Source organism: Passer domesticus, chromosome Z, assembly GCF_036417665.1.
Source record: "Passer domesticus isolate bPasDom1 chromosome Z, bPasDom1.hap1, whole genome shotgun sequence".
Lineage (NCBI taxonomy): Eukaryota > Metazoa > Chordata > Aves > Passeriformes > Passeridae > Passer > Passer domesticus.
This window is the reverse complement of record NC_087512.1, coordinates 22752890-22768906: the sequence shown is the minus strand read 5'-3', so window position 1 is coordinate 22768906 and position 16017 is coordinate 22752890. Positions and strand designations below refer to the sequence as shown.

General features: G+C 38.0%; 1 protein-coding gene across 10 annotated transcripts in view; it reads right to left on the bottom strand.

The window, feature by feature from the left end:
* Nucleotides 1-16017, bottom strand: part of MAST4 (microtubule associated serine/threonine kinase family member 4) — a 277502-nt gene that overhangs the window by 108821 nt on the left and 152664 nt on the right. The window contains exon 2 of one of the 10 annotated variants that reach the window (XM_064405482.1): nucleotides 14293-14373. The exons of 8 other annotated variants lie outside the window; for them this stretch is intronic. In XM_064405482.1, the coding sequence (XP_064261552.1) occupies nucleotides 14293-14373 (81 nt within the window). Of the gene's footprint in view, nucleotides 1-3300; nucleotides 3321-14292; nucleotides 14374-16017 lie in introns of those variants that run through there. One more of the 10 variants, XM_064405488.1, reaches the window with a different exon arrangement.

Sequence of the window (16017 nt, the reverse complement as noted above, 5' to 3'; positions counted from 1 at the left end):
ATATCTATCAGAGAATCTTCATCAATCAGTATGCATTTCACAGCAGGAAGAGATTTTAATGAGGAATCAGTGTAAGAACTGCAAATCATGTCCTCCCCTCACATACAGAATTAGGGGTTCAATCTGCAAGAGGCAGTCAAAAAAGCAGTTTTAAATTCTTTTCTCTTATCCATTATAACACAGGGATTTTCCATCACTGTAAATCCTGTATGTTATATGCCTTTCTAACTAAGAAAATAATCACACCTCAAGCACTAGAGGATGGATAAAAAAGCCCTAAGCAGTAGACAAAGTCTACAGCCTATTTTACAAAGGTGTCAAACTAAAAGATCTCACTGGTATATTCAGTGCTTCAGATGTACTAATTAATTATTATCACTACACTTAATTACAATAATTGAACTCTTGCTCCCCCTAATGGTTGATGCTGATGTTAATTACCATCTAGTGACTGCACAGGATTTTTGCTGGGATGTTCAGTGTAAAAATAAGTTAAAGAAATCATAGTACAAAAGAATATTTTGTGGGTGTACAATGTATGTCTGCCAAGCTTCCAAGTTTTCTTAGCTATATTTATAAATACACATAAACACTATTACTATAACCAGTTTTGACATAATGTGAAAAATATTTTAAAAATAATCTCCCACTGATCTAGTTTATTATAGCTCATCTAACATAAACACATTTAGGCAAAGCAATGACCCCAGCATCTCCCTCTATTTCTGAAACCTTCTAAAATTATGCACAATATTTGGAAGTTAAAGATATTGTCAATCATCTGCAGCAGGCATCAGAATTCACATCAGGCAACACTATTTTTAATCCAGCATTTTGCTGTCTGTAGTGGAATGAGCCAATCATTCTAACAGCTATGCTGCCTATTTACTCTGGCCTAGAGATTAGCTTCTCTTTCTGAGTTTATTTAGCAAACCAGCTAATGAGAAAGTGTAGAAGAACTATCTCCCATTTTTATCACTGAATTTTCATTCATCTTGACAAGCAGAGCAGCATTACTACATTTCAAAAGTGTTGCTTTACGTGGTAAGCAAGTCAGAAAACATCTAATAAAAATGCTGTAATTTTCCAGATACCACGATGCTTGAACCTTGACTTCATTACCACAAATGCCAAGGGGTGGGAAGAGAAATACTGTATTAAAAAGTATTACTATTATTCCATTGTACTTTGGTTGTTCTTCAAGTACCTTTTTGCCAGCACTCAGCAGCATCCCAAGAGGATCACAGCATCTTTTCAAGTAGTTAATTAACCATTTTTGTGGCTGCAGTACTACTGTGTGATGAGAAGGCACCATGTTACCCAACAGATATTTAAAGAGTGATAATGAAGTTTTCCATGGTTCTGGGCACTCATGTGAAACCATCACCACTTAAGACTTATTCCATTGTATTGGTTTAGACCACTCTACACACTTAGATGTTCTCCTGATGTCACACACATCCAGCTGTATTTTACCAAGCATCTTTTTTAAGTCAACAGCAATAGCCTACGTGGCAAATGGCATTATTAAGGGTCAAGGTGCAATTCCTAAGTATTTCTTAAGAAAATGTGGATACAATTACTCTTCTAAAACAGTTACGTACTTAGCTATTGCCATCCATTTTGGATCACAGGTGCAGTCAACTAAGCTGTATTTTTGAGAAAAAAATACTTATTAATTCAATTGTAGAAAGTCCTTTTTTATTTAATAGAGAAGCTTTTTTTGTTTTTCCAGTGGAAAGTTAGAATTTTGTTTCTGACATTTTGAAATAACATAAATCTATATAAATCAGACTTAGAGCACACAATCTTTCTTTATCTTTTAAATATGAAAATATTAATAAATGCCTTCTCTGTATTACAGGAAACAGACTACATAAAATAGAGTTTGAAACACATACATTTTAAAAAATACTGTTTAGCCCTTTTAAGTTCATCTGGATTTGTTTCATTTTCATAAATTTCTAATTGTGGAAAACACAGTCCAAAACCCACAATCTTCAAAAGGCAGTTAAGTGGGGCATTTTATCCTGCCACCACAACTTTTTGGTTTAAAGAATCTCAAACACCATTCTCCTCTGACAGAAATGCTACCGCTTGTACATAGCCATTTTCTCACGTTCAGCTCTTCCCTGGGACACTCCAGTGCCATGCTCACAGATCTGAGTATCAGACTTCAGGGATTGTCTATTTTTAGTCAAATAAACTAGGGGGGGAAATCAAACTCAAGTTTTGTTTGATAGCTTTTAATCCTGAATAGGTTTGGGAAAGATGTCATCACAAGTTGTAACTTTCCTCATTCTTAAAACAGCTTTTGGGGTACAGGGGAGGTTTAATGGAGGTCAGCACAGCAAAGTTCTCAAGTCTGTCAATCAAAGGCTAAACAAATCTACTCCTGTGATATTGAATTGGAAAGCATTTATCCAGTATAAATGCTGACTTCAGTGAGATGGAAAACTTATCTGCGGTAATATTTACATACTGAATTTCCTAAATGAATCACCCAATCAGCAGGTCTCTGTCAGAATAAGGACATTACAGACTTCTCCCCAGAACTGGCAAGCACTTGGTTTACCTGTATTTTAAACACACAATTTTACTTAAAATCATGGTTTAAATGACAGTGAATAAAAACCAGGTGCCAAGAATTCAGAGCTTTTCAATACATATACACCCAAGCATTTCCTGAGTCTTCCCTGGACCCATCTGGCTTCATGCTTCAGTTAATCCACGTGATGGATCTGTTGTCAGCAGAACGGTGTGAGATGGAGCACCCCATGCAGTGCAAGCTGGCAAACTGGAACTCAGGTACACAGGAAGTTGAAAGAGAAAACATCTTTAAAAGAATATTATGTGGACTGCCCATTAATGCTACTCTTGATATTTCAATGACCTGAGCACATAGCATAGCAAGTTTATAACAACCTTAAATCACTTTACAGGTCACCCTTAATGCTTTCCTCCTCAAAAGGCTAAATAATAAATAGTCATAAGTGTGCTTCAGCACACACCTCCAGGTTAAATCTGAATTTCTTAACAACCATAATTACACTTAGCACATACTCTTATGTCTGTGGGGCTTACTAAACAGTTAACTATCAGACATGCAGATGATACGGCTGCCAAACAGACCACTGGAAGCAGTAGAATTAACTACACAGAAAGAAGGGAACTTTATAGAAACAAAATTAAAAGCAAGCATCTAGAATTGCAAGAGAAGTAAAGATTATTTTACTTAGTTATATTTATAAAAACATGACATAAAATTCTCAAAATTAAGGACAAAATACTAGGAATTACCTCATAGCCTCAGGGTCTAAGACCTGGTGTCATCTAGTTATTTAATCTGTTTGTGCTTCAGTTCTGCACCTGTAAAGCAAAGATATTTCTACTTCTTGGGAACGCAGTGAAGACAGTTCTAGAAATACCTGCATCAAATGTTCAGATATTTTAAAAAAGAGGAAAGACAGAAGTAGACAGTAAGAGGGATCTTCTTTGGGCTGACCACTCTGTAGATTCAGAGGTACTGAATGATTTCTAAAATTCCTGCCTCGCAATAAGCAAAGACCATATATGCATAAGTTGAAAGGGATTCAGATGAGTCAAGAAACAGTCTTATATCTCTCTGATATGCACATCAGGAAAAGTCAGGGAGGACACCATAGTGAGTCACAGAATTTTACGCTCCATTTCCTAAGACAGGCAATCACATTTTGGTTTATTTTTTTTGGACTAAGAGTGCACATCAGCTCTCTCTAACAAGGAAGCTACAGTCAGTACCTGAATTGTCACCAAGACAGTCAAAACTATGTAAACCAAGAAGCAGAGGATCAGTACAACCCACATTAGCTGTTTTAGGCCTCCAGCATTCTGAAAAACTTCATCATAGTAGAAACAGGGTGATAAACCGTTCAGCTGTTAAGTAACAGTTCAAACCACTAAGTGCCCTAATTTCTCTGACACCAGACAACCTTATTATTCCATTATAATAATATTATTCCATTATAAATAATGGAATAATAATTGCATCTAAGTTTATGGAAATATTAATATCCTGATACAAAAGAGACTTAAAAGTACTTGCCACTGCAAATATACACTCTTCCTATACCAGCAATAAAAAAACCCCAAACCTATCTCAAGACCTCTTCACCATAAAATCACTCTCCTTTGACCATCTCCAGTCACATCTGGACATGGTTTACCATGAATTTTATTGAGCCTGAACTATGAAAATTAATATGGTTTCTTTCTTTTAAGTCATCATACTCATTTATCTCAGTATTTTGCCTTTTTTTTTGGTAGAGGGCTTGGATCTTTTTAAAATTATGCAACAATTCAATTCTGCAAAATTTAGTAATAACCATGCTTAAAGTTGACAAAGGATTATCTCAGCCTGTTCTATATTCTGTTGTGCCTCAGCATCCACACCTGCACACTTCTACATACTCACCAGAAGAGCAGATTTCATCGATCCAGTGGCAGACTGCATGGGGAGAGCCTAAATGTTCTCTTGGCAAAGAAACAGCAGCATGAAGCTGAAGGTGAAGGAGGAACATACCAGACTGCTCATAATGAAATACTGGATTCAGTTGATAAGTATGTACACCAGCACTTGCCATCAACCCCTTCTCTCAGGTACTACACCAACTTTTAGAAATATTTCTAGGTTTTATCAGCTGGGGAAGTTGCACAGCATTTACAGCCTTCCCAAACTCAACAGCATGTGTTCCTATGCACTCGCCAACAATACTACAGCAACCAGGCTACAACTTCTAAAATATGACATGAATGTCTTCCAGTGTTGTGGCTGCACTTCACAGTCCCACAGACATGTCTTCTACAGTGTTTTTGTTGTGTCAAAGTTTAGGCTTGTTTCTGTCACCATTTACTTTTTTATCAATTTGAAAAATTGCATTCCTAGCCAAGAAGTATCATCCCAAGAACCTCTCTTAGAGCAAGAGGCGTTTGCATCCAAGAACCCCTCTTGGAGCAAACCGTTCTTTCCTCTTTCAAGGTACACATTTTGGCTGTCAGACACACTAATGGTTTGCTAGGTAACCCTGAAGCTCTAACCTCCCACTGTTTTGCTCTGCTGAAGTGTTACTATGCTTGAGCTGCTAACTGCAAACCACCTTCTCTTTTCCTGCCCAACCAGTCTTGGTGGTCTCTTTCTGAAGAGCAGAAAAAGTATCCTCCATCACTCATGACATGAACAGAGGGTGTGCCGTGATTCTTCTCTATGACAGCAGGTTTCTTATTGCTATAAAAAAATTTAACAGGTCTGGGTCATTCCCTCTCAGTCTGTAATATTAAGAAGCAGTTTGCCACAGAGTGTCCTGCAGATTTGAGCATCAGACTGCTCTAGGACAAGCTTAGCGCATCACTGTGCTTATCAAAACCAGATGTGACAACATACACCCAAGATAGACAGAATCACATGAAACTGACATTATTGTCACACCACAGTGGGAATGGTTACCACAAACTGACAAACACACTAGTGTGTGAAAGCTGGGTTACCAGGAGATGTTCAAGGCGGGATCATTCCAGCATCAGGTTCCTTAATGCTTTCTGCTTCCCATCACTATGTTCTAGCCCAGGAGGAGCTTCCAATACTTTCTAAGAAAAGTGGTGTCCTAGTTGTAGGTGGAAACGCTTCCTCAGAGATGCTCAGTTCACTACATTCACTTACAAGAGCCCAGCTGTATCTCATCTCATACCAGGAGATGGAGACTCTGGGACAGCTGATCAGTCTGTGCCCCCAAACCATGCCATGAGGTATCCCTCTTCCACAATACCCAGGAAACTGCTCTGCTGTTACTTGCTATGAGACTATTTGCTGAACAGCTCTTCCGGTAGGGAGCACTGGCCTTCCCTATGCTAACCACTGACACATCTCATGGATCAAGAGCAAACTAGCCACAACTGGCATCAGGGAAAGAACTGTAAAGTCTCAAATACAGCAGTTTAGTGACGTTCTCCAGTTTTTTGCAGCTACGAGGCTTTGCCTCTAGAAACCTACACATGTACTTTCTGAAATGGTTACTTGCAAGCAAGAACAGAAACAAGATCTCTGAAAAACAAAAGGACTGAGAAGATTTCTACTTCTGGGGGGCTCAGTCTCATGCTTTTTCATTCCTATTCACTACTTTGTCTCTACAACATTCATTTTTAAAAGGTTTTCATAACTCTGCAGCTGTGAAGCCATCACTTCTATGAGACTCAAGAGCAATTACCAAAGCAAGACTCACTAAGGGATCACCAACTTTCAGTGCAAAGCAATTCAGCCAGCACAGCAGTGGAAACAAGTTGTGTCATGTACAACAGAAACAGAAGGCCACTGCAGGGACAGCAGTGTGTTTCCAATACACACCTCCTTCTTCTGCATTCCTCACTTAAAATCTTTGAGAGACTCAAAGCATTTCCTCTGTTGGAGCTGTGTGTTGTAGGGAAAGCTGATGCACAGAGCACTGGTTTCTGTTCTGCATCTATTTTTATCAAGGTGCAATAAAATGATGCAGATGCAACATAATGCTGCAGCGTTGGCACTGAGCAAGGTTGAGAATTTCAATCTCAAGAATATAGCTGCAGGATTTTTTTCTCTGGCATCTCACACAAGGACCAGGTGAAATTTGTCACTGTACTGTAAAAAGACTGCAGGATTTGTGATCTTGGGTGGAATTACCTCAGGAAATATTTCTGCTGAAAGTGAACCACTGACATCCCTATCACAAAATTTTCAAAAAAAAAAATACAGGACAGTTGACAGGTTAACCTAGCAATTTCTCCATATCTGCAAGAACTGACTGGCAACAGATTACAGACAGTCACATTTTGGACAGTAAGTGGACCTTGAATTAAAGATGTATTAAATGCATTCTTATCAAATCAGATTAAGTTAATTTTGAAGCCATACTATGAGAGTTTGAATTGTACCTGCAGGCTGAGAGCAGCTGAGGCTGAGAGCAGCACATTTCAGTCATTACCAACAAATATGTCACCTGACAGGCAAAGCGAAGACGTCAACAGGAACAGCCACACAGCGACTTGTGATGGCTGCTAGCAGGTAACTTGCCTGTACATTAAACTCTCTAGTATGACAGCATAAGAAGAGAGCAGACTGTCTGTCTTCCAGTACATTTCAATATGCACCTTAAGAATTATTTTCATATGCGGAATGCAGATCAATTGTTCAAATTGTAACCACCTCCTTGAACTGCTGTGATTTCCTAACACCACAGCATGCAGTACTCAACTCACCCAGGCTCTGCGTGGCCCCAACAGAAATCCCTGTCATCCTCCCTCCTTTCCTACAATTTCAGATTTGGGTGTGGTCTATTTTTTGTAAGTATTAACAACTTATGCTGTGAGGCTTTTTTAATTAAAAATGTGGGGGAAAAAAATCTACAGAACAATGTCAGGTTTTGATTTCAAAATGAGGCTATACCAGGTCATTTGTGTTTAAGATCTGTATGGCAAAAACATTCATAGATTAGCCAATGAATACTTTACTAAGTAAGCCGAGCAGCATATCAAATTAAGGTAAAAGTAAACATTATTATGAGGGAATATCTCAGTGGGAAATACTTCCACAGTATTTTAATTCCTGTTTTAGGAAGTAGTAAAGCAATTTAAGAAATCTCCATTCAGGTAATTTCTATGACTGCATAGCCTTCAAACTTGTAAGACATTCTTTCAAGCAGTATTTTCAATAAAAAATACTGTCTTCAGATTCAGCATTCCCCTGTTACAGCACTCCAAAATTACTGCAATTTTCAAATTCAAATTCATGTTACCTCCTCAAAATGCTTAGAAGGCCTAGCATACTAATATCAAAATTTAACATTCAATAGTAAACATAAAATACAACTCGAAAGGCCAAAAGATTTAATAAAACCAGCACACAAGTACTTTGGGAGGATTTTTATGAGAGTTGAGGGAGAGGAGATCAACAAACTGGCATTTAAAATGATTCAGATGAGCTCTGTGTCTGTAGCTTTCAGTCTACCAGAAAAAATAACTGTCACAAAGAACTTCCTTGCTTTCTTAAATGCACCTTATACATGAACTAAAAAAACCCCAACAAAACAAAAACCAAACACACACACCACCCTCTCCCCGCAAACAAAATTTAAAAAAAAATTTAAACAAACAAACCCCCCCCCCAAAAAAAACAAACACCACAAAACCACCAAAACCCAGAAGATTAAAGCAAATATCTCTATTTTTTGTAAGCTTTCTAGAATTCTGACATCTGTCCCTATAAGCTAGAGGGAAGCTCCTGTTCCTTGCTTTATTTGATCTGAAAATATATATACCTAAATCTTCGTGCAGAATAATACCAAGTAGTACAAGTCACAAATTAAATTGAAAAAGTTATGTGGATAATACATAGCCATATAGAACAAGTAAGTTTGTCCTTAAAGCCTAATCTTTATGATATAAGAAAACCAAGTTTTATACTCCAGAAGCTTTAAAAAACATCATCATAACAATACAGCCTTACCACCCTCCCTGACTTTGCATCAGTGGGGGGCAAGTAAAACCTCACCTTCTTTAGCACCAGCTCAAAAAAACCCACACGGAATCAGAAATTCACATCCCTACATCCCTCCTGGATGAAAACGAATAGTGAAGAACCTCCAGGGGACCCCATCCTCACTGATGATAGCTTTGCAGCTCCTGCAGTTCTCAGCTGAACCCTCATTGACACTGGTGCAATGCCATTACATACTAATACGCTTATGCACATATAGCATACTAGCACTCAACAACAGACTGATGACTCACAAGCAAAAATCTTCTCCACTGTGACTTCAGAGAGCCCAGAAAACAAAAAACTTTTTAAAGTATTTCAAAAGCTGAAGCTAGAATAGCACACACTTGAGCACACAAGAGATCACATCTGCTGAGTAAGGGGCTGCTTTTATTTAACCAATCCTCAAAACTCACTTCTACATCACAAAAACTTAAACATGCAATTAAATTGTTTTTTGCTTTCCATTTTCAAGTTCCAATGGAACTTTCAAGTTCCTTTGACCTGTCATAAGTTTCAGTATGGGAGAATAAGAGAAACAGTAGAGGAAAGTGTTTTAGAAGGTTAAATAGGCAGTCCCAAAAAGAGTTAAGATAACAGCAAGGACATAAAAATAACTTTAGAGAAGACAGACTACTTTTGGAAGAGTAAGCGAAAGATTAATTTATTTCACCTTGAGGAACTTGTGCTTCATGGCTGATATTCATGAATACTAATCAGATTACCTTGAGGGATGAAACAGCAGGTTTTCCTCATTTTAAAGAAAAATTTAAGAAAGAAATTGAGCCAAGTGATTCTTCCACTCATCCACAACAGCCTTTCCCAAGAACTTCCCCTTTCAGGGTAACAAATCAAGATTCATCCTTCAGCATAGCCTTCAGGTTGATGTACTTTGTACTGGTATCAGCAAGCAAAGATGGAAATAAACATTAAAGAAAAATGTCTGCTGGAGAATCTCTGGGTATGGAGGCTATGTCATTGAGGGTAAGGAGGGAAAGGAGATATCCTCTGACATGTACTCCTCACATCTTTTATAAAACCTTATGAATACATGAAGTAGCAGTTCCACTGTAAAATTACACCGAAGTTAAACTACTTTGAGACCAGAAGAGTCCAAATTTAATAGCTAACTCCTCTACGTCAATTTTGCTCTACCTTGAGAGAATCATGTCATGTCTCTGTACAAGTCCCTCCTCGTCAGGGAGTGAGGGCTAGTTCTTCTTTTCTGCGGTATTCCCTGCCTACCTAGACTGTATGCTTACACCAGATTTAATCATTAACCAGCATGTGTAACAGCTGTCACCTTGGCTGTTGCTCAGGTCTGAGTGGGCAGCTAGTGCTGCCAAAGGCAGCGGAGTGCCAGTCCAAATGCACACTGCCGCTGCGTCCCCTATGCTGAAAAGCATTCCCTAATCCCTCCTCGCTCCTAAGAAAGGCCTGCTCTCACTCACGGTGGAGATTCAGCTCAGTACAGCCACACGATCACAGGCTAACGGAAAAGAGGGCAAGAACATGATCATGGCAACAGAGTCAAGGACAGAATGAGCAGGGCCTCTGGTCATCAGTCTGGCTGCGCAAGCCACAGAGGCAGTTCTGCCCCAGCAGCCCCACGGCCACCCCAAGAGACCAGCCTAGCCAGCAGAACACACCAACACTGTCCCTACCACTTTCCTCCTGAAACACAGGAATATTGCTAAGTTTAGAAACAAACTATTGCCTTCAGTAATGTAAAAACCAAACAGCAAATTAAATTCCTACTGCCCATTACATCTTTTGTACAGGTGCATATGCCCCACTTGCCCACATAGCATCACACGGAGCCAGAAAACATTTAAAAGCTCTTTAAACATGCTCACTTTCAGAATAAAGAAATCACTAGAACTAGAAACTTTACTGTTCATTTTTCAACAGAAGTCATCCATTTCATTGATGATTTCATAATACAAACTAATACAGTTGTTAGAAAGTAGCTGTTTTAAGCCTTCTGTCTGATTCTGAGATGCAGAATGTCATGGGAGGGAAAAAAGGGGATGCAGACAGAGAAACTGGAAGAATAGGAGCACATCAACTTTATTTCTGTATTCAACAATTTGGTATATGACTTTAGATAGCTTAAATAAAATTAATTATAAAATTTAATAACTGAATTATTATTTGTATAAAATTGTATTTTAAAGTCTCATACTAATTCTCCCTTTGTAATAATTACTCATTCATATTACAGATTCAGGTAACATTTAAAGAAAATGCAAGTGTCAACATTTTTTGGCCATTTCCAGATATAAAACTTAATACTAAATACCAAAAAGTGGCCAAGCTATCTGTGACACTGACATTTGTTTTTCTTTCAATTCAGTGCCACAGGATGAGTGCCTGTTATAGTTCTAATTGCTGCTCTTGGTAATACATATGTAATCATTTGACAACATGACCCTGTGTAAAATGCAGTGTTTACAGTGGCATCCTCACAAGCTTCCCAAAAGAGCAGATTACATTCCTGAAAGGTTTAGATAATAATCCTCATTTGCTTTCCTGCCAACTCAGCTGTAGATATAGTCAGGTGAACTGGATCTTCCTCATTAAAGAGTCTATAAAAAATTAACCATTAAAAAAAAAAACAACATATGGGCTTTTTTACTTGATGCTTTCTTTTTCAAAGCTTCAGAATGAATCCTGTCTAATTCTTCACTAGTCTTAGCCAGGCAGTGACATTTGTGTCTGTACAGTGCCTGACACTCATGCAATGCTCACACTCCTGAGTAAAGGCTTTCTAGAAAATTCACTAAAATATTTTCTTTTTTTGTAAAAACTACGAGCTTTCTATCAGCTGTCTTAGAGATGTTTTTCCCACAGCTCAGTATCAGTGACATCAGAAAAGCAAAAGGCTGAATAAAAAGGTTTTTTTGTGAACAATCACCATTCTGTACTCTTCAAGTTCAAATGCATGCTGTTATATATATTTTTTAATTTACTATTTCCATTTTCTCTATTGCTTTTACTAGAAGCCACTACAACTTCTAGCACTTAGTGTTTTGTCCTAGTAATTTTCAAATACTTTCCTCAATCCACTCCCCATTACTGTGACAAAGGACTTCAAATTATCCACAGCAAACAAAAAACACTAAAGTTATGTTAGAAGCATGAGGATCTTAAATATCCCCGTAGCTGTGCTCAGTTATTTACATCATCTTCCCTCTCTCCTTGCAAATCTGCTGCTTATAATTATTAGTACTAAAACTACACACATTTTTCTCCCAAACAGCAGTTGTAAGTTTTCAGGTGACTCACGCCAAAGATAAAAATATAATCGTAAATGTGTGTCTATCTTCCTGAGATCGGACATACCACTTCATCCCCTACCCCCTCTCAGAAGTAAAGAATGGATAGCTTCACACTATACCAGCAGGCCTGTATTTCCATTCACAGGATGGTACTCTTTATTTCAAAAAGATCTTCATCAGCTAGCTGGCAAGAGGTTCCCTTTAGACTACTACTGTATGTGACAAATGCTATAAGCAGAACTTCAACAAAAACAACCGCCCAAGGAGCAGCTGTGCAAGTCAAAGGCCATGAGGGAGATGAGCCAGCATGTTAGAGAGAGAGAGAGAGAGAGAGAGAGAGAGAGAGAGGGAGAGAGAGAAATACCACAGGAAAACCCTATCCATTCATTCTGGTAAGGCCTGCATGTTAACATTTCTGAATATAAGCAGAAGTAGTGTCACTGAAGTAATTCCTCCCCTCCCACATACGGGAGTACTCTGCGCTAATGGAAATGCTAATTATTTATATACCCTAAAAACCAACACATTTCACATCTTTCCAGTATGCTAGGTCAAGCTTAAGAGTAACTAACAACTGAAACATCTGATGTTCTATATACCAGCAGCTCTCCAGCTAGAGATAAATACAGCACTCTGTTTCAGATTTAATCAGACTTTAAACATTTCCACTCCAGGGAAAAAGCAACCATTCTGGCAGCCTTACACAAATTTCAGGACAAAAGAACCAAAGAAAAATCCCTATGAACTTAGACATTTTCCAGCCATATCAGGGGATGAGGCTTTACATTAAGCACTATCAATAATTTCCACTCTATTTCTTCAAAAAGTATCTGAAAAGTCTGCTCCCAACATCCTGCAGTCATAGTATGAAAAGCTCCAACTTGGCACTGTTGGGAGTCTCTGCCACCCAGAAGAGTAAACAAGGTCTGAGCTCTAAAAACACTGAGGGCTTTGTCTATCGCACAGTTTGCACAGCAGCACATCCACACATCTGCAGAGGCCATCCAGCAAGTCATCCAGGTCATACAAAATATAAAATTCATATACAGCTTTTTGATTCCACAAAACTAAAATTCTGAAAAAGAGCACATCCTTCACTACAAAGGGAAGCGATTTTTCTGGCTGTATAAAATAAAGACCCAATTAGAAAATGCTACTTTCACCAAGCATTCTATACCAGCTGTTGATTTTGCTGATAATTTATCAAATGTTATGAAAGTGTTTTCACTGAGGGAACAAAAAGCGTATTTATTTAAATCATACTGCAAATTGCACTAATAAGGGATTCTCATACCATGTCTTCCCTAACAAAACAGAATACATAAAAAACCGTATTTCTTCAGAAACATGTATCAAGTCTTTAGGTTATTGCTCCATTTTTCATTGTCACATGAACCCTTGATAGAAGAGCTCTCACCTATTAATTTGGTTTTAACTTTAAAATATACTGAAGCAGGTTAACACATCCAAGCAACCCTCACCCTGCCACACTATGCTCGAGGTTGTACCAAAAAAGCACAAATATACTTTAGTATGTCATTTAAGAAGGCAGTAGTTTTATTCTCACAGTAACAAGTGAGATCGCCGACCAAAGTTAGAAGTGGTTTGGTTTTGTTTTTTTTTTTTTTTAATCCATGAGGCATTGATGACTTATTAGTAACCCATTTTAAAAACTACCTTCCCTATGGAGCAGAATCTCAATGACTGACACTGATGAGATCTCTGATTAGCAACTTCCTGCTCTAAAAAGAAAAGAAGGAAGGAAAAAAGTCTTCTGTATCAGAAACATCCATCAATTATTATTTATTATAATTTTACATAACAGGAAGAATTACAAAGTATTTTTTATCACTTAATGATTTTCTGATCTCATGCAGATAACTACCTTTCTGACAAATGCCAAAAGACATTATTCTTGGGAGTTTAAAAAGAAGAGGGTGAAAAGGATGTTGTATGTGGCTGTTAGGGTTTATCTAGAACATTACTGAAATAGAAGTGAAGCTTAAAATCCTCCTAGACCTGAGGACAAAACAGTCCTACCAATTACTGAATACAACTTTGTGTTCTCAACTCACTAAGCACACTACTAGCTCTCACTTAAGCAAAAAAAATACCTGTGTTTCATAAATCAACCTCATTTCTGAATGCACCTTAAGCTTCTCACATAACAGAATACAATCTGAGGTATGATCAGAGGAAGCAAACTATAAAATTTCAGATACATTCCTAAGCAGTTAAAGCAATACAGAATCATACGTCATTATACTGAGTCTGTGTACTAGGTCTCAAAATACAGATTACCCTGGGTTTTTCTTCCATAAAATACTTACCTTCAGAACAGCAGCTGGTCAAGTAAAACGGATTTTGGCAAAGACATACTTTTTTTTTTCCAATTTTCCTTTTGCAACATGTTTTGATCATTAGGTTTTGGATGCAGAAGAAAACATCAACAATGGAAGTTTACTTGCTTACCTCCAAAAATGAAAAGCGAACAGAGGACTGCATGGACTGCAGGGGCTTGTTGGGGTTGGGCTCAGGCTCCTTGGGGTGAGACTGCAAGTTAAAATAATGTCATCTCTAGTGAACAGAAGGTTTAGCAAGAGTTGCATGTTTTAGTGTAGGAGTTATGAAAGGAGTTTCGGTTAGAACCAAAACATGACCATCCTCCTGAATGACAGTAGCCACACAAGTTTTGACTTAAGATGAAATTGATTTAAATAAAAATAAATATGAGAACTGGTGTTGATGCATATGCTTGACCACCTTAGACTTCTTCCAGGAACAATACCTGCGTACAAAGTCTCAAGAGGGGTGAAACACAATAACTTTTTTTAGACATCTAACCAAACAGAATATGAAAATTGGGTGTTTTTTTCCTCTTAAAGAATCTTAGGGGGCAGGGGTTTAAGTTTTTTATATGCAAATCAGATTTATCAAAACAAAATGAAAACTGGAACGGATAATAAACTTCCACCAGCAGTATGAAAATTATAATAAATTTTTCCAGTTTGAGAGCCTAAAATTTCCACACTTACTGAAAATCAGAAGTGCTCCAGTTAGCCTCAATTTCATTATGAAATATTTCCTCACAAATGCCAAGTTCTTCTTCTAGGTAATCAAACATGGATATAAACAATTTATCCATAAAATCCTTACTTGAGCATTTGACTTCAAAGGTGTCTTCTAAGTACACCTCCATTCAAAAGGTTTCTCAAAAATCAGCCAGCCACTGCCAGATTTCAGAGATGCTCTTTTAAAATATACTCATCCTGTGTTATGCACATTTTCCCATAAAACTCACTAGAAAGCTTCTTTTAAAAAACATGCTTATAGCATGCCTCTCACTGCAGTTTGCTTTAGCTATTTGTCAAAAAAAAAACCAAAAACACTCTGTGAAAACTGAGCAAAAGCAGAAGCTTATGGGGAACTTTTTTTCAGCTCATCTTCATAAAGATTTGTTCTGCTTTGTGCCAGACTTTTGCAGCCAGCCAATGCTAGCACTCCTGTCCTGTCCCCAGTGGAGATACAAAAGGCCAATATGCTAAGCACAGCTAAGGTCCATTTTTTCAATTGTGTAACACTTTGACAAATATTAATATACTGCCTTCAAAATCTTTCAAGGTGGGCATCCGATCCAGTTTTTTTCTGAACATTTCAGCTGGAAGAGTACTACTGCTTCTAGAACAGAATTAGGAAGGCAATTTCAACATTGTAGATTTTTGCAACTTTTTCCTTTTTGAGATGTCTTGGAGAAAGCACAAAGCTTGGCAGGCACATGGCCACTGAGACAAGCATAGGCCCACAAGTAATTTCTGACAAGTCTACTTTGTATGAGTATATATTCCTCTGGCTGCTGTCTGTGCTTTCACAATCTCTGAAGGAGGTGCATGTAAGAGCACCAGCAGCTGAATTCATGCTAGTTTGGTTTTAACTGTAGACTACCTGTGCTAGCACAACAGTACCTTTGAGCTGGCAAGATCCATTAAGAGCCAATGGCTCAATATATCATTCTGAAAATGGCTAAAGTGTACCCAGGTTCATACCAGCCAGCCCATGCAGGCCTGCAGAATAAGGTGTGGATCAACATGCAGATTGCAGCTGTTCCACTGGGGCAGTCTCTGTTGCACTGCAATGCACTGACCTGCACCAACATGCACTGGAAGGATCACTGTTTCTTTAATGATCAGTACAGTACAG